This window comes from Typha latifolia, chromosome 3 (assembly GCF_019914945.1).
Source record: "Typha latifolia isolate L0001 chromosome 3, TyphaL0001v2, whole genome shotgun sequence".
Lineage (NCBI taxonomy): Eukaryota > Viridiplantae > Streptophyta > Magnoliopsida > Poales > Typhaceae > Typha > Typha latifolia.
In genome coordinates, this window is record NC_133088.1 from 16423398 (window position 1) to 16451295 (window position 27898).

At 37.5% G+C, this 27898-nt stretch overlaps 3 protein-coding genes across 8 annotated transcripts; all 3 read left to right on the forward strand.

The window, feature by feature from the left end:
• On the forward strand, positions 1-18769 carry LOC140784117 (protein GRIP). 5 transcript variants are annotated; one of them, XM_073131328.1, is made up of 23 exons: positions 11-146; positions 222-406; positions 816-1329; positions 2085-2200; positions 2899-3068; positions 4570-4663; positions 6884-6970; positions 7089-7169; positions 8409-8534; positions 10156-10264; positions 10347-10426; positions 12460-12588; positions 13291-13391; positions 13900-14033; positions 14132-14229; positions 14319-14438; positions 15057-15084; positions 15184-15242; positions 15668-15739; positions 15819-15866; positions 17844-17949; positions 18065-18123; positions 18280-18769. In XM_073131328.1, exons 3-23 carry the CDS (start codon positions 837-839, stop codon positions 18391-18393), a joined length of 2424 nt encoding a protein of 807 aa, XP_072987429.1. In that variant the 5' UTR covers positions 11-146; positions 222-406; positions 816-836; the 3' UTR covers positions 18394-18769. The 5 variants fall into 5 exon arrangements, 4 of the variants coding, with proteins under 4 accessions (XP_072987428.1, XP_072987429.1, XP_072987431.1 ...); XR_012108219.1 differs by lacking the exon at positions 222-406 and having other exon boundaries at positions 1-146; positions 15499-15739; XM_073131327.1 differs by lacking the exon at positions 222-406 and having other exon boundaries at positions 1-146.
• A 3271-nt stretch (positions 18770-22040) lies between these two features.
• Positions 22041-25207, forward strand: LOC140785131 (O-fucosyltransferase 30). 2 transcript variants are annotated; one of them, XM_073132884.1, is made up of 3 exons: positions 22041-22599; positions 23657-24102; positions 24196-25207. In XM_073132884.1, exons 1-3 carry the CDS (start codon positions 22127-22129, stop codon positions 24732-24734), a joined length of 1458 nt encoding a protein of 485 aa, XP_072988985.1. In that variant the 5' UTR covers positions 22041-22126; the 3' UTR covers positions 24735-25207. The 2 variants fall into 2 exon arrangements, with proteins under 2 accessions (XP_072988985.1, XP_072988984.1); XM_073132883.1 differs by having other exon boundaries at positions 23657-25207.
• A 1490-nt stretch (positions 25208-26697) lies between these two features.
• On the forward strand, positions 26698-27898 carry LOC140785132 (ethylene-responsive transcription factor ERF039-like). The gene has a single exon (XM_073132885.1). It carries the CDS (start codon positions 26983-26985, stop codon positions 27673-27675), a length of 693 nt encoding a protein of 230 aa, XP_072988986.1. The 5' UTR covers positions 26698-26982; the 3' UTR covers positions 27676-27898.

The window sequence follows — 27898 nt, forward strand, 5'->3', positions numbered from 1 at the left end:
ACAGCCCAGTCGTTCTTACCTCCTCTTTAAGACTACCCAAAGGGTGAAGTGCCAAGAAATAACAGCGAGTTTTTCTTGTCTCTTGTTTCTTCCTTTTCAATTCTTGATTTCTGGCACACCAATACTTCATTGTTTATTTCGATCAGGTACGCCCTTCTCTTAGATCTCTGTTCCAGTCCTTTCTCGATTCCGTCTTTACGATCGGTGCATGTTCTTGCTAGAGATTTATACGATCCGGGTTTTGGATCTGAAGGCTAATTGCATTTGGAAGTCCGCGATTCAACTGGCATTTATAAGGGAATATTGATCTTTGTTCTTGGTTCTAATGGCGGGTGGGGTTCGTTCTTCTTGATTTGTGTCTGGATTTTTCCCAATTTGGATAATATGATGTAGGAGGTGCTTCAAGGTTGGTGAATTGGGAGATGGGGCTAGTTTTTCCATATTCTTGATATTCGAAATAAGCAGATTAGGGCTAGCTTTCTGCACGAGCTCTTTATTTCTAACCTTATCCTAATTGATGTTTTCCCACACGTTAATTCTTGAATTCTTGCTGATACTTTTTTTTGACGTCATTGTGCAGTCATTGATGTAGAATCTTGTGGTTTAGATTAGTTATTTGAATTCTTGTTTAACAGTCCACAATTGCTGATGTGAATTCCAATCGCCTTTCTATTTGCTTTTGCTTTTTCGTGACAAGATTAGATGATGCATTTTCCTTCTTGCTTTGTTATCTTTGCCTTTGATATGGGTGTGATGATTCTAATTATAGTTACTATTAGGTCCTTGATAGGATGGTGGTTTACGTCCTTTTGTAGGTCTAGATTTTCATTGTTGATATGGCTACTGAAGAAGACGCGTCATTGGTGAGTCAAGACGAGAGGAGTGATGAAACATCTGAAGTCCATAAAGAGGATGCTGCAAAAATGTTTGAGAAATTAGTCGTTGCGAACCATGACAATGGTTCTATAGTAAATATTAGCATGGAAAATGGTGATCGTGACAATCTTGCTAGTCCAGATGAAGATCATGATCAACTCATGGCTATGGAGCTAAGCTTACAAAATGAGTACTTGAAGTCTCAATTCGGAGATTTATTATCTGAACATGTAAGATCAAAAGGTGTTCCAGTGAAAGATAGTGAAATCAGACGAGAAGAAGAAGCTTCTGAACTAGTGAACAACTTATATGAACAGATAAAGAATTTGAATGAGAAAATTCAGGAGCAGAAAGAAACACAAAAGGCAGCAGAGGTGGCTTTGGAGCATCTCAGGATTGCATATTCCGATGCTGATGGGAAGGTTCAGGAGCTTTCTGTGAAGCTTGTTGAAGGTTAGTTGCTATGTTCTGTGTAGTGCATTTGTCTGATGCATAAATTGTTTACTTTACTCTTTTAGAAACATTTAGTTTTCTGCTATGTAACATATTCAAGCAGAAAATAAATTGGAATACTATCTACAACTAATGGTTGTTTCTGAACTGGAATACTACATCTGCAAGTTTTACGTAAATATGGGATAGATTACTACTTTAAGTACTGCATCTGAGGATTACTTTGGGAAAAATGCTTCGAGTCTTGATATATTGTAGACCTACTACCTTAAGTCAGCCATATTAACTACATCTACGATCCCTACATAAATATGAGATTGAATATCTTAACCTCTACTGTTATCTCAAATGGACACATTAGCAAAGTTGCAAATTACTTATTATTGAACCTCTTGAATGGATTTACTTGCAGTATGGAATATATACATTTTTTTTTCTCTTTCTCTGAGCCTAAGAATGTTGCTACATGTGCTCCTTTTAGGTATCACTAGGATCTTATGGTAGCGCAACCATTTGGATGTGATTTGGGGCTAAAGATTCTCAACATAATTTTGGCAATAATAGAGAGTCATTGTCTTTTTCCATCTATCATTCTTGTTAGAAAAAAAAATCTATCTTCACTTTATTAGATTTTGTAAATGTATTTTGTTACATTTCTTTATAACTTGTAATATTATGTAAATGGCATTTTATGTGGTTCTCCCTCAAGCTTTTCTTTTGAAAACTTGATTTATTTTATAGTTTTACCTGTATAGCTCAACATAAAATGGAACAAGAAATAAAGGAACGTGATGACAAGTATGTTGAGCTGGATACTAAATTTGGGAGGCTTCACAAACGTGCAAAGCAACGCATACAAGAGTTGCAAAAGGTAGCATTTTAAAAAATTGTCATTTCTGCTTGTTCCTAGTGATGTGCAATCTCTTTTTGTTTTCTGTTTATGCTTTTGCATTGAGACATTCCTATAACTGATGAAAACATGCCAATGCTCCAGCTTATTGTCTGCCATTAGGCTAAGAAATATATGAAAGTATAAAATAAGCAGAACATTTCTGATCTGCAATGATTTCTATGTAAAGCATTGTGGTTTTAGATCTGAATAAGAACATTGGTAGGTCTCAAGTACTGAAAATTGCATATCTTCTGTTATCTGAGAGGTCAACTCTGTCAATAGTATGCAGATACTTTGCCAAGAGATAAAGAAGATGCAAAACTGAGGAAGGGAAAAGTTTTGCATTTGTCTAGTTGTAACAGAATGAAACTTTGTTTTTTTATAATTTCTCATCAATCAGACTTGAGTTTTAGCGACACGGTGAAATAAAGATTAAAGACAAACTTTTTTTGGAGGATTACTCATGATAGGAGGAGATAATATGAGCTCCTTAGTAATTAGGTTGTACTAGTTGATTCCCTATAATTGGAATTACTTGTATGCATCTTGCATATCCTTTCTCTTGTGTTTACATCTCTCTTGACGCTCATGTGATGTTGTTTACTAGTGGTTCTGAGCAGCTACCTTTTAACTGATTTTTTTTTGGTAATATTTGATTCAATTGCTCAAATTTCCAGGAAAAAGATGATTTGGAAGCTCGTTTTAATGATGTAAATGGGAAGGTTGAACAAGCTTCATCACAGCAAGTTTTAGCGCAACAGGAACTGGATCGCACTCGTCAACAAGCCAATGAAGCATTACGATCAATGGATGTTGAAAGACAACAGTTACGGGCAGCAAACAACAAGTAATCTCTCCTCTCGAGTATCTACTTGCTATTCAGTTGTAAATAACTATTCTTTAATAAAGTAGCTTTTGACAATTTATATCGTTGGGTTAATACTTGATACCACATGGTTCTAACTGGGTCCAAGCTGTGTTCTTGTACTTCATGTGTAAAAGTTTGATACTTGTGCATAGAAGCTAGTTTGAAGTAGTAAAGAAGATGTTCTCTACAGTAGGAACTGAAACTTTGGAAGTTTGAGACTGATAAATTCATTATCTGTCAACAATCCATTAGAACATATTTGCTTCATCCATCTGTCCTGCAGTTTTTTACTCCAGGAAAGTTTCCAATTTGGAGTTGTATGATCAGTAAGATACACATGCTGCACTTTAGAATAAACATGCTTTTGATTCCTGCTCCACTTTAACTTAAAACATCAGGATTCTTATCGTGCAACTTTAGCGCTACTGCTTCTGGCCTATTTAATTTGATCGTGAACTGAAGTACATTACAACTGAAGTACATTACAACTTTTAGGTTTACTGCTTTGTCCATCGAGCCTTATTTCTTTACTAAATTTTTTACACTCATGTTTTCGTCATGTAATTTTTGTGCTGCCCATATCATCATATACAGGCCATCATAATGTTTTGGAGAAAGCTTTATGGTGATCCTGACATAGAAAAAAAAGGCTACTCTGCAATTGACATTAGAACTTTAATATATAACCATAAGAGTGGATGAGCAAAAATCAAGTGTTTCACAATACCTTGTGATCCCGAAGGGAAGTTTCAATCCTAGATCCGTCTCATGCCTTATAAACTGGGAAGTGGCTGTTGCCAATAGGCTAGCAGTAAGCTTGGCTACAGCGAAGCGCTTACCAAGCATGAAGGGATGTAGTTTGGATTGTTTTTTCAGCAAAATAGAAAACATTCTCCTCGAGCGAACTAGCATACCGTCTACTATGTATGTGACTTATGTGTTGGTTGGATGCAGAGACATTTGGTTGTGAATTCCAACGTGGCAGATAAAATCATATATCTGCATGGACTACCAATTCAATCTCCAGAACTGAATGAAAAAGTCAGAGTTCTAATAAGCATATGTATACCTATAGTATACCACCTAAACATCTCATTCCCTCTATGAGGGAAAAAAAGAAAGCCAATTCTACAGCACTGGGACTCGACAGGGAGCACTGCTGCCTGCTGGGAAGCTTGGTGTCTTTTCCTTAAGGTTCCCTCCCCATTTTGAAGCACACAGTCTCCACATCTCAGCATAACGAGCAGCAGTAGTCCAGTTCACGAGGTTCTACAACTGCTTGGCCCAGTCATAGTCAAGATCTGACTTTGATCTTGGCTCAAAAGAAACACTACTTGTAATGTGTACTTTAACAGTTAGTTGATGGATACTTATATTGTTGTCTTATTATAGGTCATCCACTTAGTCTATTTGAATCCCTTGTCATATTCAATGAATTATCATATGCATTGTTAATCATATTGATGCAAATAATGTTTAGACTTCGAGATAGCATTGATGAGATGCGTCGTTCTTTGGAAGCCAAGGAGAATGCCCTAGAGGGATTACAAAAGTCTATTCTTGAGAAAGAACAGGTATTTACCAGTTAGGTTATTGTTAATTGTACTTTTCTTGGCTTGTAAGCTCTGCAACATATTCTTTTGATTGCCCTTGTTTATCACTTTGTTCTACAAGATATATACTCAATAATAATAATTTTTACTTATTAATGCTTCTTCATGAGTTTTTCTAATTTAGCTAAACAAATCAGAGAAATTATACTTCTCTGGTTTGGCCTCAAATATCATCAAAATTTAGAGACGTCTATTAAAGAACTAGTTCAAGACATGTTTTAAGTCTGTTTCTAATTTTGAAGAAAAATAAACCATAGAAATCCACCTTTTACTTTCAATTGTTCTGAAATTGAATTCCAAATTGAGAGAACATGTTTGTAATGACCAATTAAAGGTTAAACCTTCATTCTTCACTTTTTTTTTTGGTATTTTCTTTAAGTTTTTGCATGCCTTCCAAAATTGGAGAAATATATTTTGAGGTTCTACCTCAATTTTTGGTCTTTTTCTCCTCTCCCATAAACTCGGTGGTTATGAGCTTGTGAGGTCATAAGCTGCTCCAAGATTATTTAGGATCCATGTTTCCCTCGAGATGATGGATATTATGGATACCTACATATCAGTGTTTATATTGGGTTGGCATGAGGCAGTGTGGAAGTATTCACCTGATCGGTGAAAAATTAAATAACAAAGAAAGTTGGTTGATCATTTTAATGCAGTCAACTCACATCACTAGTATAACCTTTTATGAACTAGAATTGTATCTTAATTCAAGGTTTGGAACAGTATCGGGATTGGAATCAGCCATTAAAAAAAATGATACGTATTGGCCATATCGGCTGTATTGGTCGTATTGACCGTCTGTATCGAGTCGGACTATTTTTAATTACGTAAAATTCTAAATATTATTAAGAATGCAAAAGTTTTTCTAAAAATATATAAAAATAATAAAAATTTAAGAAAATAAAAATTAGTCACATATGAAGTCTAAAAACTATAAAAAAAATCGCTCAAGATTATAATGAATTCCTGTTATGAACCAAATCTGGAATGATATGGATGTAAGAAAATTGTGAAATTTATATGGAGGTATCCTTGGAAGTTAGGGTTCTAATGAATCTAGTTTCACAAGAATCCGATATCTCGATGAAAAGTTATAAATGAAATAGTGAAGGAAGGTCGAAATAGGGCAGAATAGTAAATATCCGATGTTGCGGCAGTCGTCGGAGGGTAGTAGACGACCAAGGGTGGTGGTGGACGGTCGTAAGGTAGTGTTGCTACTAGTGGAGAAAAGTGGCTAGGGTTTAGAAGATTGAAATGCTTCCACAGCTATAATATACTCCTAGAAAGATAAAGACGATCTAACAGCTACAGTAAAAGAAAATGATGAAAATATTAACTAGGCTAAATTCAAATTCTTTTAATGTTAATTATCAATACATGTTCACTCTTATTTATAGAAGTAAAAAATTCTAGCGGATCGGATCCATATGCGGATTATCCGATTTATTTGAAATTTAAAACAATAAGATAAAGCTAACTAACTAACTTGACTCGACTTAACCATATGGTCAGTTCGTAACAATTTCTTTAAACTTAATAAAATTTTATACTTGTAAATGACTACTGTAGAACAACAGTGAAGAGAGATCTAGCAAGAAAAAAAGAGGAGTTAAAAAGTGGGTGAGGAAAAAGAAAATGAGAAATGAGAATTTTTTTTTTCCCGAATTCACCAAAGTGTGGAGTATAGCCGGAGGGCTCATCGGATTAGTCGTGGAATGAATTTGTGAAATGTGAGGGCGTAAGGAGAGTGTGCGACAAAAAGAGTGTTAAACTTTTAAAAAAGACAGTTAAGGATATCAATTACTAATATCTTCTAAGTTTATATACATTTTTAGATTCAACGTGCATGTTAAAAATATTTAGTTTCAGTCAATATTGTTGAGTTTCGGTTTCGGCCGATCATAGATTGAAACCAGTCACTAGACTAGCTTCAGGTTCGGATCGGCTGATTTTAGTAATCATGCCTAATTCTTAATAGGCATGTGTAGTCAGAGCTAGCATACAGTGATTACTGTAGAAATGTGTCATTGAATGAAGTCAACAAACCATATATGTAATAGTTTACGCTATTTGCTGATTTGCTTGTACTCTGCCTCTTAAGCTACATTTCTACAAGTTTTACCACTATCCTTTTCTCAATTTAGAGAAATTATAGGACAAAGTCTTCTGATGCTTTTACAGATGCTAGAGCAAATTCAAAGTTCGTTCCAATCTGCAGATGAGAAAAGACAAGCATCAATTATGGAGCTTTCTGCTAAGCATCAGAAGGTTACATTTTTTATTTAAGTACCAATTACTGACTACTTGATTTAATTATTAGCAGAAATAATTACCTTACACAATGTTTTCATTCCTTAATTTTGTATCCTGCTGCCTTGATATTTAGCAATTAGAAAGTTTGGAGTCTCAACTCGCTGATGCTTTAGCAGAGAGAAGCAAAGCAACTGAAACGATATCTTCTCTGCAGGTAACCCATACTATCGCAGTTCTTAAAGGTCTTTGATATTGTATTATTTTCAAATGGTGGAACTCCGTTTTGGTTGTTCTGGTAGATTTTTGAGTGGTATGGCTGAGGGAGTTTTGGCTCATTTTCTTTTGTCAAAGTGGCAAGCACAGCCTTGAGGTTTTGGGGTGGATAACTCTTTCATTTAAAGATGTGGCTTAGTTAACGTTGGTGGTAGAACAATCCTTATGCAGATTCAAGCAGTAGTGCTCCTTCTGACCCATTTAGAATTGGCAAACCTTATTATGGAAAAAGCTGGTTATATATCCAACATAGTATCCTAGTTGATCAGATTCAACCTCTAGGTGCCAGATATAATCTTAGACATGAAGCTTCTTCTTTGTAAAATTGACCTTTTCCTACATATTTGAGGTATTAGGAGCATCTATGACATGTGGTCCTTCTCTTCATGCAATTATTGAGAAACTATAGGTAAGGGCATACTGTCACTTGTGGCAACTAGATAGATGATGTGACTGCTTCATAACTTCAAGTATCGTTACAGATTAGGTTTGTTTGTAGTTCTCTAGATCCTGAACAATACGTGAGTTCTTAGATGAGACCTATGTGCACAGATATTCAACATAACTGTGCAGAAATTTATGCATATTTATATGTGCTTCTTTTTATCCAATACTGCCATAAAAAGGTTGAACATCTTTCGAAAACCCTACTACTTCAACGGACACAGTTCATGGTGCAGAATGCTTAATTGGCCTTTAAAATGTCTTAGTATCCTGCTTTAAGCTCAAAATAAAGTTCATTTTGGCACGAAATAGAATTGTCAAATGCCATTAGCATCATGGAGACTGAAAGATGTTTAAATTTGTCTTTGTTGGTAAATTGTCTTTATCGTCCTTCACAACTTCAAGACCGTCAAGCTCACACTCATCTAGCATCTTGCATGCTTTAGGAAAATAAAGTCTATAAGCGGTATAATTGATAGTTGATACAATCAACTTCTCCCTGAACTTTCTCATAGCATGTACTAGTACAAACTTTATTTTGATGCCATGGTTTTAGTTTACTATCTTGATTAAAGGGCAGGGTCAACTGTTTCTTGGTTTTCATTCATTATAACTTATTCTCTTTATTTTTATTTCTTTTTGTATATCTTGTCCTAGACAATGGAAAGGAGAAAATAAAGTTGACGATTATTGTGAACGACATGATTTCTGATATTATGTTCTTAACTTTTACCAGATGCTGCTAGCCGAAAAAGATTCAGAAATTGCAGAAATTGATGCAGTTTCTACTGGTGAAGCTGTACGACTTGGAGCTGCCATGGAGGAGCTGAAAGCGGAGCTTGTTCATCTAAAAGATCAGAACGTAAGAATGAAATCCGCATTTATTTTGTCATTTTGTTTGGGTAAGCAAGGATCAAATGTTTGGGAAGAGGTTTAGAGTCCTTTAAAATCTTGGATGTCAAAATTAATTTAGGGGAAAGAAGGAAGATAAGAGACATAACCTGTTTGACGTTTAAACGGTGGTGATATAGTCAATTGATACTTCTTAACAAAACCAGTAGCATTCAGTTAAGCCAAATACAAATATGTTAAAAGAATGTTTGCTGTGGTTATTTTCAGTGAACATCTGATTGCCTCATATGTCAATTTGACCAATATTTGTATTCATTTTCTCATGATGGTATGACATACAAACACTTACTCTTAGATCTCATGAACTATTACTACAAGTTTATATCAATTAAAAATGTCTTACTTTGCTTGATTTGCTTTGTTCCATAAAAAATTCAGTGTAATTTGAATAGCCGGAACATTTCTAGCCATAACAGTTTTCAAGAAGAAATTAGCCTCAACCCTTATAGTTGGGTTTGTTCTGTGCATTTGCCCTGGGTGAGAGGCCGAAGATACTCTTTTTTGAGACCTCATCAAGTCAAGGGATTCTGAAGGCCCCATGGTTGATCCACGGACCTCTCCCTCTAGCTTTTGCTTTGAGTCCTTTCCTTATATCGGGAAAAGCAAAAGCTTAAGTAGGCCCCCTGTCAAAAGATGAATTCTCCAACCAAATTTTCTAGAGTTCTCCAATTTTTTGTTTCTTTTATGTATACTTAGGTGCCTTCAAGGTTTCATGTACCTTTGCCACACGTTGTTTCAAAGGCTTCATAATTGCCACTCAGCATAAACTGGTGTGCTCCTGCGTCATGAAGAGGCTGGGAGTGGTGGGAGGAGTGTGATGCAACGGGGATAGAGAATGATACTCCCAAGGAGAGGGCAAGAGGGAGGAAAAATCATCACCATGCTGTTCCATCATAATGAAGAGGTATACTAGAAGACGGTCTGCTCCTTTGTGGATAGGTGGCATACAGAGAAGCACGTACAATATCCCCACAATTTTCTCTTGATGCATCATGATGGCTATTTCCATGCTGGCACCTCTATGGCACGAGATGTGCTACGCGGCACTGCATGTACTGGGTGGCACATAAATCCTTGATTGCTCTTGCTTTTTGAGAATTTCTTTTATGTTTTTGTGACATTTGACCTATTCAGACTAGGTACTTTGCTTTTTAGAGGCAATTGCAACTTATTAGATATCATGGAGGAGATCACTGCTGGAAAAGAATGAACTATACAAAACTGCACTAGTTTTACTCAATATAATCCTTATGTGTGATGTAAAATCCAAAATTAGCCTTGATTTTCTGATAACTGGAAGCTACTTATCTTGCAATCAACAGATGCTATATAGAACCTCTAATTCAACTAATTTCTTTCAGAGCTATTTATTCTTTAATTTCTTTTATCAATTGTTGAGTGGTAACTACAGGTGATTTTTCCTTTAATAAATCTTTCAGAGTGACTGTGTTTTTCCTCCAAAATTTTCTCTCCTTTTTTGGATTATTAAAAGGTTACTTGTTATATCACTTGCAGTTCTTCGTTTTTTAATTTATGTGATAATTTATCATTTGTATGCATGATTATTGTAGGAAAAAGAAAGGCAGAACTGGGAAGCAGCTTGTCAAGCCTTGAGAGGGAAGCTGGAGGCATCTGAGAATACATGTCTACGATCTGAAATAGAATCTGCTAAAATTAGAAGTACATTTACTAGAACTGTGATTTCGATTATTTCTTCTGGTTAAAAGTTAAAACATATTGTCACTTTTGTTGACTTTTATAGGTCAGTTGGAATTAGAAATATCTACACAAAACCAATTATTGCATACAAGAGACGCCGAATTGCTTGCTGCCAAAGATGAGGTATAATGTCTGTAATAGCACATAACTATATGGTAATCACATTTTAAAGAGTATATGTTGTGTTCTGGGATCTTATAGAATATAAAGTCAATATAAAGATTTTGAAAGCACTTAACTATTTAGAAATGTCTACAATGTAGCATTGAAGATTTTTTGCTATTCTTGTTGATCAGCTGTCATTCCAATGCCTTCTTGGCACTAATAAAGAGTAATATCTTGATACTTCTCTTATGGCATTTTGCTCAATTCAAGTTTTTGAGGCAATACTTGTCTCTTTAGCATGTCACATACCACTTTGTGCCATCCCTCAACCTATATTATGCCTATAAAAGTATATATTGTTGACATGCTGGGTGCCACAATAAGTCAATTCGAAATAATAGGATTTTTTCTTTCATGAAATTAAAACTTAAAAGCACATTTACCACCTATTATATGTTGTAGTTTATTGAATTGTGTATATATATATATGTATATAATCTTCAACTCTTCAAGTATTTGACTCTCCTGTGTACTAAGTAAAAGTGTAAAACACCTTCTCAGCAGAAATATTGATATTAAGTGCACTTGAATGTCAGAGATCTCATGAAGACATAGGCAATATCTACATGTTGCAACTAAGTAAGCTGCTTAATTTGCCTATATCTAGATACTTCATATTGGTTTTATGATTTTTAAAATTAGCTTAGGTATTCTTATGAGTCAGTAGTGGTTTTAGCTATTTTCAGTTAAAACAAGTCAACTAATGGAAGTTCAGTCATACAAGTGGCCTGCTATTAGGCTCCAAACAACTTAACCAAATTTGAAAGTAAGTTCTCTTTCAGGCATAACCAGTCTGGACTAACCAAAATGAAATTTCATATTTACATGTATTCCCTATACTTACGCATGCTAACCGCATGGGTTAGTAACTTAGTATGTATTGTACCTTGGCAACAGTGATTCAGAGGAATAATCTTGATAATCCCCGTGCTGAGCTACTGCCTCATATTTCCCCTTCATGCAGTGTCATGCAACCCAATATGGGACATGTATAGGGACCAGTTCACTTGTTGTGCTTACCCATGTCAGTTATTTACCGTGTTAATAGTTCACCAGCCATGGTGTTGTGCCACGATCTGTAAATTATTGTTTGAGTTAATAATCGATTTTGATGAAGCTCGAAGTCTCTCCTTTATATAGTTTCTGTTATTATTCTCTCTGATACAGTACCATTTGTTTGTTTCCTGAAAATTTGTTTAAGCTTTTTATTCATTCGATTCATTCAACATGATTATATAGTTTATACTGTAAGTGGACATTCCATTTATGTTGATCACATTTAAACATGGCAAATTGAATTACTTGTTAGTGTTCATGATGAGGAGGCATGGGTTGCCACAAGCTTTGCCGCGAGGCTGCCTAAAAGGCATGCCACTGTTTTTATGATTAAAATTCCTAAATCTGACTTTTCGAATTTGTGGAGTTCTGGACCTTGTTACATGTGTCCCTTTTCTCTTTTACATTACTTGAAGAAACATCAGCTTTAGCTAGGTAAAATTTGTAGTATCTCGTTTAATTTTTCTACTGAAAGTGACATAAGATAGCATCAAGCCCTCAGGCATATCTAAAGCTGTCCTACAGCCCAATCTATGGTCTTTTGAGGAAATATACTCTAAGCGCTTCAGCTGGCTTAACATTAAAGATTCTCACTAGTTATTACTTGCACAACTTGCTAAAACTATAGCAGTTATCTAAAATGCAGTTTATGACTATATTGACCTGCACATTTACTTAGCACCTATGTATGAAGTTGTCCCCTAGGTATAGTATAAGGATACATGACTATTAACAGGATTGCATTCTCAATCTTCTAGAGTCGAAGTCTCAAAGTGTGCAAAGAAAAGTGATTTACTATTCAGGCCTGCATGTAGGGCAAGACAGTGATGATAATCATTTGGAGCAGTGTTTTGTCTCACCTCAATATCATATTGGCATGTTTTTCAGTAGATTTTTTGGTTTTCTGATCCACCAGTTATCTGTTATCTTTGCAGATTGAGCATCTGGAAGGTGAGTTTTCTGCATATAAGATCCGGGCACATGCACTTTTGCAGAAGAAGGATGCTGAGCTATCGGCAGCTAAAAACTCAGACATAGTCAAAGCCCAAGAGGAGGCCTTGAAAGTATGAACTTCCATCAATTAACTCTCCAGTGTTTATACATAATTGATTTTTTCTTTTGCAAATACTCGGCTGTAATTGGTTATAAGGCAGATAATCCCCTACATTATACTTATTTGTAGTTGCCCCTGGTTTACTAATTTATTTTCAAGTATTTCCTGTATTACCAAGGTGGTAGTTCTGTAGTTGCAGTATTTTAATATAATATATAATGCAAGGGATAGTATGCAATTATGAATAACTCGAGGTCTATCTGCAATATATCATACTACAGGGTGATATTTGTAAAATGTGTAATTTAATAAACTACAATGTCTGCAAAATCAAATGGTCCAAATTTTCAAATGTGGCGACTTTGATTGGTGCATTTTGTTTGGAATTATGTGTCCCAAGAAGCCACAAGGCCCACAAGATAAATTCAAATAGTAGGATCCTACACTCAAAACTAGGTCTGCCTATTATGATTACATTGAAGATATATTATTGTGATGTTCATATTGGCATATTACTTGCAATTATGTGTTTGCATTGCAAATACAGTTGATATTAAATTATTAACTACCATCTAACGGTTCCCATTTATATGTGGGGTGATCTGCAAATACATATAACACAGGGTGGTGTCCACTGTCCACATGTAACCTTCTTGCAGGACAGTACCAATCTTTATCTTTCCTTCATAATTATGGTCTATTATTACTCCAGGAAGCTGAAAAGGAAGTAGGAGCTGCTCTGGCAGAAAGAAATAAAGCCATCCAAGATCTTCAAGATGCTTTGTCTATGCATGATAAAGAAATTGAAGCAAGGTGAATGAGCTTTTGTAGCAAAAGCCTGGATTATATAGATTTTGTTCTAAGCTCATTTCTCGAGAACTTTTTACAATGTAATTTCAGGATGCTCTGTCGTGATGTTGTCAATATGGTCAACTGTAACTACAACCAAAATTTGTGGATCTAGGTTTTGTACTTCAATATAATTAGCCTGCAAGGTAGAAATGACTACTTATTTTATATCGAATTTGAGTACTAAACCTACATGGCATTGCTTGTTCTATATGTTATGGCGAACAATTTTCTTAAATCCTGAATTAAATTCTTCAATGTACTCAAATTAGGAAGACTTTATGAGGGAACTTTACAAATGGACTTTCTTTTATTCTGGATAATATAGTGTTCTACTCTTTTCTTGATTTAAACAGCTGTTTTACTGCATAATATACTACTCTATAACTTATTATACCATTTTTATTCAAAGCCCAATTAAATAGCTGGAACACTGGGAATGATATGGACATGTATCTAATTTTGCTTTCAGGGATGCAGCTCTTGCTGATGCTGATCATCGGCTAAAGAGTATCAACCTGAAACTTGATTCTGCTACTGCTGAATACCTGTCAGAAAAGGAATCTTGGCAAAAAGACTTGGAAAAGATGGAAGAAAGCTGGAGATGTAAGTTGTCTCAAACCTATTTATCTATTTCGATTAACTTTTTCCTGTCCTTTCTTGTAAAGAAATAGGATTGAGGAAATCAAGTAAACATTTTGCAGTGAAATATAACGCACTGGAGGCTCAGATCATTGCTCATAAAGAAGATCATTCTCAACATGATTTAGAAGAACTTAAGTTACAATACGGAAAATTGAAGGTTTTTTTCTCACTTTTATAAGTTCAGTTTGCTTTTTCTTTTTTTCTTTTTTTCTTTTTTTCTGGCCAACCACCACTTTTGACTTGTAGGAAGAACATGAGACATTCCGTGATATTGCTGATAGAATGATTGACGAGAAAGAAAAGGAAATTGCTAAACTGATAGAAGATAATAAGAATCTCCAGCACTCCTTGGAATCAAGAGCATATGTAAGTTACTCTCCTAGATCTTTTATCCTCCATAAGTGCTACTCTTTCTTTATATTTTGTTGAGTTACAAATTATAGTATATCACACTTATATTAATTAATTCATATAGACTCTTTTTGCAATCTGTGGCCCACAAATCTTCGACCTGAAAATTTGAGCTCTCATCTGGTGTTCAAACTAATGACTGATGCAACTATTTAGAATTTCAAACAAAGATATAAAAGAGTACATTATACATACGTAATGATGTGGTGGCCCCTACAAGAATAGTTACGTAGCCTCCCCTATAATGATATCAATCTTCATTCTATGTTAAATAAAATAGTTGACTTGTACAATGTAGCATTTTACTGCAAATCATGCTCATAGTCAGTAGTATTAGCATATAATAAACTCAACTGTTTATTCTCTTAATTTTTGTCAGAATTTTCTCCTCTTCATGTCTGTCTTTGATTGACCTGTTTTCTGTTTTTCCCTTTTCCTTAATGCTTATACTGAAGTTGACTGCATGGGGTTGTAGTGCAGTATCAAATAGTGGTAGTATTTTCTGTTTCTTCATATATGATTTCATTGCAAGAAAAATACTTTACATGATTTTTAACATACAATGTTTTTCAGGTTGATCGTAATGACAAACATACCTCAGGTAATTGAAAAAATGAGATCACATTTGAATCTTACTATTATTTTTTTTCTTTTAGTCAAGTTATTGGTCATAATTGTTGTTTTATATGATTTGTTTCAGCATCTCTGAAACAGGACACACAAATGTTGAACACTGCAGCTGCCGAACAACAGATTCTGGTAGTAGCATGCTATAACTGTTTCAGATTGGTTTCCAACCAGAATTCATCATTTTCCTGTGTGAAACTTCCAAATAACTGGCATGTGTGATAACACCAAACCTTCGACCCAACTAAGCAATAGATGGCAGACAGAACTCTCTTTTTTGCCTCTCTCCTCCAGCATTTTTATTCTTCCACCAAGCATTATTGTTTAGTTTATTAGTATTTTACGATGTATTTCTCTGGTTATATACATCTGTTTCAAAATGCCTCAGATTATAAACCTCAGCCTACAAATATGCAAAAGGAGCCGAGGACCTCTTCTCACTAACAGGAAATGTGAAATATAATACTCTAGTTAATAACAAATATTGCATTACTTAAAGAACACTGAATGAAAAAGGAATAAAGATCTCCATCCATGGTTTTTGTGTCCAATTTCAGATTTTGGCTAGACAACAAGCTCAGAGAGAGGAAGAACTTGCTCAGTCACAGCGTCATATTTTAGCACTTCAGGTCAGTTCCAGCTACTCATGTATTTACTTGTTTCACATTCCATTATTAAATCTTCTTTTTCTTTTCTTTTCTTTTGCAGGAAGAGATTGAAGAACTTGAACGTGAAAATCGTCTTCATAGTCAACAGGTTGGAAGCTTGCTTTACATTTGATTAGCTTTTCAGGCAGCTCCCAGATTCCAGACAATTTCTTCTATTCAGTAAATCGTTTTTTTTATATTGCATACTAATGAGTTATGATGTTACTTGTTAGCATTAGCATCTACATGGTAGGTATACTTTGTTTTCTTTTTTTCAAGAATATTAAGTGTACTTTGTTGGAAAGTTAGGCTGTTCATGAATTAGGTAATTTTACTCTTTTGAAGCAATATAAGTTTTTGTTCTTCTAATACAGGTTATTATGCAGCATTAAACCTTTTTAACTTTAATTCTTGTGACTTGTGAGGATACATACTATTGCTGCAAGGGGAAGGGGGATTCACAATGTTCACTGAAGTTGCTGGACAATTTTTTGTGATCTGTTAGGTTATTTGATTTAGTCTGTTTTTGTCTTCCCAAGTTCCCTGCTACTGTTGATCAATTACATGCGCTGATGCACTACCTTGTGGCGATCCTAGATTCATTTCATTTTTTCAGTTAGACAAAAGTTAACCGGATGTGATTAACAAAGGTGACAAATTTGTTTTGCCTGATCGGGCTACATGAGTTCCCTTGCTGCTTTATGCAATAAGTACTTCACACCAACTCTGCCATCATGGTCAGCTAAGTTTCTACTTTGGCCCTTTAATCATCGTTTTTGGTGATGATAAATATCATCATCTATCTCTAATATCTAGTCATCTGATGGCAGTAGTTCTTTCTTCTTCTTATTTTTGTATTTGGACATCTTTGTTTCTTTCCTCTCATACATATTCATCTCAAGTTAATTTCTAATCATTCTGCCTATCATTGACTTGTAGTTCAAAGTTTTCAGTCAACCAATATCCTGTCCTCACCTCAAATATTCAACCTTGAGTTTCATGAAAAAAATTCTCGTGGAGTCTTAGTGGTAAGCAAAATTGCACACTGCTTAGCACTTCATTCCATGGATTGCCGTGTCAGCACAGTATCGGCACAAGGGGCATGGCAACCCTCCTCTCTCCTCGTCGTTGCAAACCCGTTGAAGAAGGTGAGTAACGGTGGAGAGTACGAAGCCATCACCCTCCTCTTTCTTTCTCTCAGGTGTGTGCCCTAATCAAGGTTGACAGTGGGTTTAAAAGCTCTTAACAGGTCGAGAATAAAAGATCCTATTTGTGGATTTAACTTAGTAAAGGACGAGAGAGAAAGAGAGAGGAGAGGGCGGTGCCGATGAGACGTTCATCAGTAGTGAAAACTCCCTTTCTCTTTCACCTCTTTTTCTCTCCTCTTGCATGGGGTGGCGACGGAGCTCTATTCTTGCCGCACGATCGGCAACTGCTGCGACATGGCAATCTTTGCTTCATTCTCCATAATCTTTTTCCATATAGAATAATACAATATCTTGATCACACTGTGTCCTGCTACAGTTCTATACCAAACATTTCCACTATTTTCAACATGAATGATAAGGTAATGCGGTTTACCTACAATTGCTACAAATTTTTTCACACATAGGTTTCCATTAAATTTATCTTGCTCTCTCTTCCTAAGCAATATTCATAGTTCTTCACTTTATTCCATTAATTCAATCTTCTGCTCTAGTAAGTGCTTAAATTTTACAAATTAGAGTCAATAAGTCTCAAGGATACTGCTATCACCTAATTCTCCCTGCAGTTGTCTTTTTAGGTCAGATTATTGAGTATCTTTGCATTTGTCCATTATTTGATCATTTATTAATTTCATTCTAATAGTCTCTTTCAAGTTGGTTTATAACAGCTGTGTTCACAATCCTTTTTCTTTTGGCTCTATTCAAAGGAGAATACAGCAATGTCAATGAACTACAATTACACCTGTCATCTGAAATTATGTCTGAACTCAGTAGTTCCATTTCATGGTTCTAAATAGTCAGCATGGCCGAGCACAACGAAGTTTGGATATTACAAATTCACTATTTAGATGTTATTTCATAGTTGCTCATGACTCCTATAGGAGGCAATGTTGAAAGCTGAGCTCCGCAATGTGGAGAGATCGCAGAAGCGAGAAGGGGTAGATATGACATATCTCAAAAATGTGATCATGAAGCTGCTTGAAACAGGTATTTTAAAAGTTAAAACTTGCCAAAAATCTCCTTTCTCAACTGTAAACTATGTTAGGTTCCAATCTGAGCATGAAAATGTTTGCAGAACTTGACTAGTTCTCGTGTGTCACAGGAGAAGTGGAGGCATTACTTCCTGTTGTTGCAACCCTATTACAATTCAGCCCTGAAGAGGTAAACCAAGCAATTTTCATCCTTGGCCTTCTTACACTTCCAGAATGCCACTACCCTTGAAGATGCTCTTTGCTGTTCATAGATGCTGCTAGCAAACTATTCATATTAATGTTAATTAGTGATGCTTCTACATTTCATTCTTATACTTGGCTGCAGACCAGAAAGTGCCAACTAGCCTACCGTTCCTCACATGATGCTCCAAGTCCTGCAGCTTCACTGTCTGAAACTGGTTCTACACCTCAGTCTCTCTTTTCAAGATTCTCCTTTTAATAAAGAAACCACAAGATTGCTCTTTTGCATCTGGAGAATTACAATGGTGCCTCATTAATAATGATTGTATAACCTATTCAAAAGCGTAGGAATCTTAGTTGTCATGTCACTGGAAGACCATAGTCAGCTTATTTGAGCAACCATCACTTTTGTACCTTTCTGTAATTCGTACTGTATATAAAGCTGATATAAGTAATGTATCAATTAATTCATTTATATACTCCTAGTGCAAAGAAAGTAGAGGAAAAGGAGATGAGTGTAGAATTTTTACCTTACGAGAGTATATCTATAAACTTTTGAGACTGTAATACAACAATTTATGTTGTCCTTGCTGGGCAAGTACCAGAAGTATTTGAATCAAACACAATTTCATTAATGATGGCCTATTTGATGTATTAATGATCAATTGATGAGGTTGTTCTGGCTTTATGTGATTACTTCCTCTCTTATAAATACCATTGTTGAAATGGTCGGATCTTTTATTAGAATACTAATTTCAATGTAGCTTCATTCCGTTGTCACGTAAATTACGATTATACATATGCTCCTATAACTCTTGGCCTAAGTTTTGAATTTATAATTCCTCACTGTGGCTAGGCAGCAAGCGTAGAGACTTCAAGACCCGCTTATATGGGATGATACTCATTCAATGATCAATTAGTGGATTTTGGGAGAGTGAACCTGAAATTTGCCTATATCTCTTGAAACACCCAAACCTCCAAATACATGTGTAAACCGCGTGGATAATTTCCCCCACGCGGTACATCACATGACCTGTCAGTACAAGGATTTCACAAGGCACACAACAGCACAATTTCACCATAAATAAACTCAATTATAAGAGTCCGGATACAAGTCCACAGGCCACAACAAGCCTTCCAAATATACATTCAAAATACTATGTTAAAGTCCAAAAAGATACAACGTCATCATCATACCCTCGCGGGGTTTAATACAACTAAAATACGTACTAAAAGAAAGAAAGCGGCTACTCCTCGCTACCCGCACTGCGTCCCCTAGCTCGAAATAATACGCCACGGGGTGAGCTTACGACCCCGAGTAGGATCCATACAATTTAAAATAATGACATCACAGGTGTATATCTAATGTATGCCTATATTTGCTAACGATAACGACATGCTTATTAAAATGACTTACCATAATTTACTAAGTCAATGCAGTTGATAAAGATTACCAATCACTATCTTGGAACATGCTAGTTCCTAAACATATTATGATAAGTTCACACAGATATAAAGTTTGAGACAATCTCTTATTCGTACACATCTCAATCATAGGTTTACATATTATGCATAGCAATAAAATAACAGTTTAGTCACCTCATGTCTACCAAGGCAATAATCATACTCATCATCGCTCACCGAGCTATTCACCACACAGGGTAAATACTCTTAAGAAACAATCATCCATCATCTAATCATCCATCACATAATCATCCATCATCTCATACATCGAGGGGGGATATATACACATCTAGCGGTAATGTCACCTACACGTGTATGGCGACACTACATGTGACCGGTTGTTTGTGGCCATCAGACTCAGGACCCCGGTCGTAAGCCCATATCTCACTCTCTTTAAATCATCACCGCCCTCGGCGGGAGAATCGGGAGCCCTCGGCTCATCAACGAACGCCCTAACCCTGCGTCGTCGGGTACCGCTAGAGTTATATCCCCGCCTCACAATCATGTTCTTCTATCATCATAATCTAGTCCTAACTATGCGGTATAACTACCGAATGCCACACGGGCTTCCCGACCTCGGGTGTAGGCCGCTAATAGTATAGACATATATGATACACTCGCCCTTAACCCGGGCCGAGTGAGTAGGGGTCTTGCCTAGTCGAAGTCGACTACTAATGATAGGTGGAAGTGGTGCGGTGTTTATGCGTGTATAAAGCATGTTATAGTCATCATGATCATTACGGTCCATAATCACGGCAATCATACATCTATGCAACGGTATACCATACGGGACACATGTAAAGCATTATCATACACATTAACATTCTCATGATACTATGATGAACAGGTTATAAATAACTACATATGCAAAAGATATAACGGGGAGTACCAATTGCATGCATTAATACCGACATTCCCTCTTTGTATCATGTTATTCTAGATTTGTATAACTCTACTCTTTGGGGGTCTCCACGGTATGGTAAAACTCGTCGGTTAGTCAGGGATCCCAAAATCTTCCTCACGCGGTGCCAATCCTATTAATTCACGCAAGTAAAGTCATTAGCGAACTAATAAAATTAATTATCTTATTAGCACATTTATGTTTGGTACGAGTCAAGGGTATCCTAGGAATCTTGTATCATCCCAAAATTAAGGATCGAGGCTAATCAAATTAGGTGAAAATGGTAAACATGGTTATAGGGTCCAAATGGCCCCAAATGGGCTAGGCTAGAGGCAAAAGGGAGTAGGCCCAAACCCAACCCACAAGCAATAAGGCCTTGGTGGGCTGGGGCCCGGCCACTGACCCACCAAGGTTGGAATAGTGGGCTGCAGGCGTGACCCACTCCCTGATGGGCTAATGGGTGACACTGCGGCCCACCCGGATAGTCTTGGTGGGGTGCGGCCGCAGCCCCCACCCAAAGCTGGGCTGGTGGGCTGCGGTGCGCCCACCCAAGTCTTGGTGGGGTGCGGCCCGCAGCCCCACCCCAACTAGGTGAGGTGGGGCTGCGTCTGCGCCCACCCCAAAGGATTAGTGGGGCTGCGGTGGTGCGGCCCACTAAGGGAAAATGGGTGGGGTTTACCCCCCACCCTCCACCTCATCTCCTTCCACCACCGATGGAAGGAAGGGAGCGGAGGGAAGCGCCACGAGGTGCGGGGACGCGGGGGGCTGCGGCGGCGCGGCACGGGCGCGGCGCGGCGCGAGGGCGGCGGCGCGCGCGAGGGGCGGCGGCGGCAAGAGTCGGCACGGCACGAGGCCGAGGAGGGGAAGGAGAAAGGGAAGAAAGGAAGGAGGTTTTGGAGGGAGGGGGTCGGCGAGCTCGGTGGCTTCGGCGGCTGTCGGCAACCACGAGGGGAGAGAGAGGAGAAAGAGGGGCTGCGGTGAGGGGAAGAGATGAGGGAGATGGGGAAGGTGGCGTGCACGGCAAGGAAGGGCAGAGAAGAAGAGAAGAAAAGAGGGAGGGTGGCAGGGTGGCAGGCCGACGCACGTGCTCGGCACGTGCGTCGGTCAGGAAATTTTTTTTTTTTTTTTTTTTTTTTTTTTTTTTAAATTTGGGGTGTTACATCTCTAATTTTGTAAGTTCTACAAGACCAGATCTTCTATTTGCACTAATTATTGTTTACATTGATTAGAATGTTTACGTTACTAATTGCACCAATTACTAATTAATAATTGCACCAACAAGTAAGTTCAACATATCTAACTAAACTACAAATCAAATAGATCCTCCTTAGAAATAAAATTTTAAAGAATTGAATAAGCTTTCTAACACATTTAATAATTTTAATTAAATTTTAGATAACAAATATATTTATCATATATATATATATTATTATTTTTTATACGTAAAAAAATTTATCTAATCGTCTATAATTTTTATTTTTAATAGATATTTTTAAATTTAATCTATGGTATATTATATACGATGAAAAATAAAATGATTTGAAACGATGAAACTATAGAGTTAGCGACAAAACCGTGAAGCGAAAGGATACGAAACGGAGAAGCGAAGCAAAATTCTACATCGGAAATGGATTGGTCAGTGAGCCGAAGTAGATGGAGAAAACGAACCCAACGAAGCAAACCCCTCTTCCTCCTCTCCCTCTCCCTCGCCTTCCTCCTCCTCTTCCTCTTCCTTCTCCTGCTCCTCTCCCTCTCTACCTCTTCCTCTCTCTTCGGATCCCTCCTTCCCTTCGCTTCCCCTCCTCTCTCTACAACTCAATCCCTAACCTTCCAATCCGCCCAATGCGGCGGAAGAGCACCGGATCTCGCCAGCCAGCGCTTCCTCTGGTACGCGCCACACAGTGGGTTCAGCAACCAGGTCGGGGAGCTCAAGAACGCTATCGTCGTCGCCGCTATTCTCAATCGTACCCTCATCGTTCCGCCGGTGCTTGATCACCATGCTGTAGCTCTCGGTAGTTGCCCCAAGTTTAGGGTTTCGAGCCCTACGGAGATCCGCGTCGCCGTGTGGGATCACGTAATGGAGCTCGTTCGAGATCGGAGGTGAGTGGATTCCTATCTGGATCTTCCGCGTTGTGGCAAAGTTTTGTACCTTTTGGTTATTTCCGTCGAATCCGATAAATCAAAATGGAAGTTAGTGACAACTACGGAGATAAAAAATTATTTTGATTCCGCCAATGGATGTTGGTATTTCTTGATTCTTATGTATTTGAGCAAAATGTAGAATCAAATGGAGTTCGTAGACTAGTCTCATTTGATAGAAATTGTTGATAAAACTGTTATGATGATGGAACATATAATCCACAAGCAGGAATAAATCGTCTCAAATGGATTAGCGATGTAAGAGACTTGATTTGGCACACATTACCGTAAGGACAACCTTTTGTCAATCAGTGACTTGATGGTGTTTTCACATGAGATTTAAAAAAAAAAAAAAGATCTTCCATAATATGCATCATGAATTACTGGTGCTTTAGCATTTATATTACGGATTCTTTTGTTTTTTTAATAATTCTTCCTTGGTATTAGTTGGTTAATACTCGAGCTGCTTATAGATGATCTGATTTATGTGCTACTCTTTTGGGGTTGATATTGGAGCTAGTTTTGGTCGGGATGGTTTAGTGCCCAAGTAGTGTGTCTGTGCAAGCAAGAAGCTATATCCTTTATGTGCTTGATGTTTCACAGTTCCCTCATAGTGCATATACTCTCTCTCTCTCTGCCTTATATTTGCATCAGTTGATGATTTGTGGAAACTTCCTTTTAATGCTTGACAAGTCCTTCAACAAGTTTATCCATCATTAGCACAGAGATAGCTACATGAATATGACAATTACACTTTGCATTAAAATGATTACAATTAGAATGAGGTCTCCATGTTTTCATTCTTCACATTATTATTTCATGAGGTTAGTTCCTCACAAGTAGATAACATAGTAGAAGCTGTGTTCCTTAAATCATTTAATGATACATTTTTTGTTATGATAGTGGATCTCTTTCATGTTTACCTAATTTTCTGATGTAAACAGAAGGTTAACTGATCTCGTTGCAGCGGTTGATTTTGCAATTATAATGTCTTTGCTGTTCTTGTTTTATTCTTCAGGTATGCGTCGATGGCTGACATAGTTGATTTATCTTCAATAGCACCCACCATGGTCAAAACAATAGATTTTAGGGTATTTGCTTCAATGTGGTGCGGGATAGACATCAAAGAAGCTTGCTTTGCTGGCTTGTGCTGTGCTGTGTCTGGTCTTGGATCATCATCTGGTAACTTTGAGCAGTGCAGATCTTTGATATCTGGTTTACAAGGTAGTATAGATCACTGCATCTATGCTGTAGAAGAAGATTGTAGGACAGCAGTCTGGACATACCAACAGAATAATGACGGAGTGTTGGACTCTTTTCAGCCTGACAAAGAGTTGCAAAGGAAGAAAAAAATTTCTTACATTAGGAAGCGCAAAGATGTTTATAATGCCTTGGGACCTGGATCCAAGGCTGAAACAGCCACTATCTTGGCTTTTGGAACCCTTTTTTCATCTCCATATAGAGGTTCCCAACTTTATATTGATATCCATGAACCACTAAAAGATTTCCGCATACAATCATTGCTTAAGGAGATTGAATTTCTTCCATTTGTTCCAGAAATTGTAGATGCAGGAAAGGAGTTTGCTGTAAGCAGGATAAAGGAGCCTTTTCTTTGTGCCCAACTTAGGTTGTTAGATGGCCAGTTTAAGAACCACTGGAAGACTACATTTTCTGCACTGCAACAAAAACTGAAGTCTATAGAGCTGGAAATCAAGGCAAACCAGGTTACTGGTCCTATTAACATCTTCATCATGACTGATCTTCCAAGAGCTAATTGGACTCGAACATATCTGGAAGAGATCGCAAAAAGTAATATGTACAAACTCTATACTCTACAAGAAAATGATGAATTAGTGTTGCAGGCTGCCAGGAGTCTTATGGCTGCGGAACATGGTCTAAGGTCAGGTTTCCTTCCACGAATCTATCATGCAAATGATGGGCAACATTCTTGTCATGCAGGTTCTTTGCCAGATATCCTGTTATACGTAGAAGAATCTGTCTGCAGTTGTGCATCATTGGGATTTGTAGGGACTGCTGGATCAACTATAGCAGAGAGTATAGGAGTGATGAGAAGAAACAATGTCTGCAAGTTGTAGTCTGTGCTTACCCTTTCCCCCTTCTTGTTTGGCATTTAGAACTGTATTCCCCAGCCACTTGGGCTCAGGATATTGTCATAAGCGCATCGGGCAGTGATTTTAGCTTCTGCTCTGAGACATGCTTCAGGGGGTAAAACCGGAACCTGTTTATTGGAGGTTTCAGAATGGGAGCTCTGCTGAGCAAGGAAGAGGACCCTCTGAGGCGCCACCCCCATCCAATTTGAGGAAAAGGAAGAGAAGGATCAAAGGAAACAAATGGCTCTCAACAGGACTTTGCTGGTCGCTCTCTCCTTCACAGAGGTTTAAAGTGTTTGCAACTTACAAGCATTATGAATTGGTCATTATTGAGATGAAATACTTGTTTTGCTTTCTTTCTTTCAATTTCACAGCTTTATTGTTGTCCACGGATTAGAGGAATTTATTTGACTGAATCAGATTTCACATGGTTGAATTGAATTCAACCGCTTATGATCTATCCTGCTTAGATTTGTTGAGAAATGATTTATCCTGCTTAGATTTGATTGCCTAATGTACTAATTTTTCTCCAAGTAGGAACCCATACTATAAGTCTGCATCATGTCACCTACATGATCTATCCCTCACTCCTAAGTCCTAAGACATCCCTTTCCCACTCCAACCAACACACCTTACCTTATTATATCCATGCCGCAATACCATTCTCCAATGATCTTTTGTGTCATTAAAACTAGACCTCCCATGGGAATACTGGACGAGATGTTTTGAGGCGAGCTTTATTGTTTAAAAGCCTGCAGCCCAATTACTGTAACGATAGCAACGGTTTTCCAATTTTAAAACAACAACATAGGTTGGGACAAAGCCCAATTAATCTCACATTGAATGGTGATCCAGTGGCTCTCCTAGTGCTGGCCATTGGAGTTGAAGCTATATTTGAGAAGAATGTGTCATGAACATCCCTTAATAAAATATTAAGTGCACAATTATTTTCCCCTTTCATATTGAATCGTATTAAGATTATTAACTGTTTGATAAAACATATTTAGAGTAGCATTTGATACGCTTTTTAATTTTTAAATTAAATATATATATTTTTTGTCGATCTTCTTTAACGTCACAAAATCCTCACAATTGACTTTGTTTCTCTTTTATGGGGCATGTCTCTCGTGTGTTTATGAGAATGGAAAGTGCCTACTTCCATTCCAACACGTGGTACATCTTAAGTGGGCCATTTAATAAGCAAGTTGTCATTTAATAAACCATCAAATAGGACAAAGTAACAGCCTTTTAGCCCTTGGCACTTTGTTTTATATTCCCATGTTTCTATAAGGCTCACTATTTTTTTGGGGTGTGGGTTGATTAAGACAACTCCATAACCTCTTGGGGCTACATTGCTAATTATTTTACATAAAATTCTTCAAATTGAACCATCACTTGACCAACTTGGGCCATCGCCTTGAGATCTAATTATTTATACCTAATTTTCTCATCACTTTACCAATGTGAAGCATATGTGTCGTTGTCTCGTGCACAATTCTAAATTAAGCCTTCTTCTCTTCTTTTGTCCCGTAAATGCTAAATTAGGCCTTCTTTGCAGTTCATAATCAAATTATTTGGTCCCCCCAAAAATAAAAATTATATACTGAGCTAATAATTCATTGGCGGTTGTGGTTGACACATCGCTTGGGAGCAATGAATCTATCTCAAATACCGTGTGCTATTTTTTCCTTTTTTAATATCATCTTGGGAGGACGGCAATTTCTATTGTTGAAAGTACAATTCACCTTTTAATAAAAGTACAATTTAAGTGGGCAATGAAAAATGCTAATAGTACTTATTTTATTAAGGAAAAAAAAAAGTCTTCATTTTACTGAATCCACTTATATATAAATTAATTATATAAAATTTCAACATTTTGAGATATTTATTAGTTAGTCCCCCGGTTGGGGAAGGCAAAGAGTGAAAGAGTTCAACTTCATATAATAATATGCTACCACTAATAAAGTTTGCCCTTTTCACCTGCCAAAGATTTTTTTTTTAAATTTTTTTTTGTTTTTATGCCAAGAGATCCAAAAATGTCAGTTGTAGAGTATTTATATACTTATATTAGTGCAAGTGGGATTTCCCATAAAGAATTTAAAGATAATAGCACACATTGTAGAATTGGATGTTATAATTATTTCTTTTTCACATTGGGCCTCTCCTACTCTTTGTCTATAAAATCCCATCACTTTTACAATCTTATTCCAATCCAACCAAATCTCCTACTGAAATGAAAATGGTCTTCTCCTTGATGGAAGACTCTCCAAGAGAAGTGCATGTTGAAACAAATACCACAACCTCTTCTTCTTCTACTACTACTACTACAACATCCTCTTCCTCTTGTTCCGAGGGTTCGGATGAGAAGGATCGGGTGGAGAATATGAAGAGGAAGAGGAAGAGGAGCAAGGAAGGGAAGCACCCGATCTACCGCGGGGTCAGAATGCGGAATTGGGGCAAATGGGTGTCGGAGATCCGCGAGCCGAGAAAGAAGTCGCGGATATGGCTCGGCACGTTCCCCAACGCCGAGATGGCGGCGCGAGCCCATGATGTGGCGGCGCGAGCCATCAAGGGCGAATCCGCGTACCTAAACTTCCCGGAGTTGGCCTCCGAGCTCCCGCGCCCGGCCACGCACTCGCCGAAAGACATCCAGGCGGCGGCCGCACTCGCGGCCGCCGCCACATTCCCTGTATCGGTACCGATGTCAGAACGCGGGGCCCCGGCAACCCCGTCGAGAGGCGGCTGCGCCGGAGCAGGCGAAGACACCGACGCCGCTCTCTTCTTCGACCTACCAGATCTCTGGTGGGATTTTGGAGATGGATTCTGCCGTTCTTCCGCCGGGTGGGCGCCGCCCTCCATAGAGGACGGCGGCACCGAATTCTACGTTGAGGAGCTGCCTTTCCCTCTCCTGTGGGAATACTCATAGATCTTGTACGTACTTATTAGTGTCTGCATAGGGTTATTATATGTTTACCGCTTTTGGAGAGCTTGGGAAACGCAAGGCAGTGCATTTTTTTTTTTAATTTTTTTTTTTTAATTTTTGCTAGTTTTCTTTGAACCTCTTCGTGAAGGTTTGATTGTTTGAATGATAAGTTTGAGCACCCTATGCACGTAATACAAAATTGGGATCTGCTGCAATTGGAAAGCAA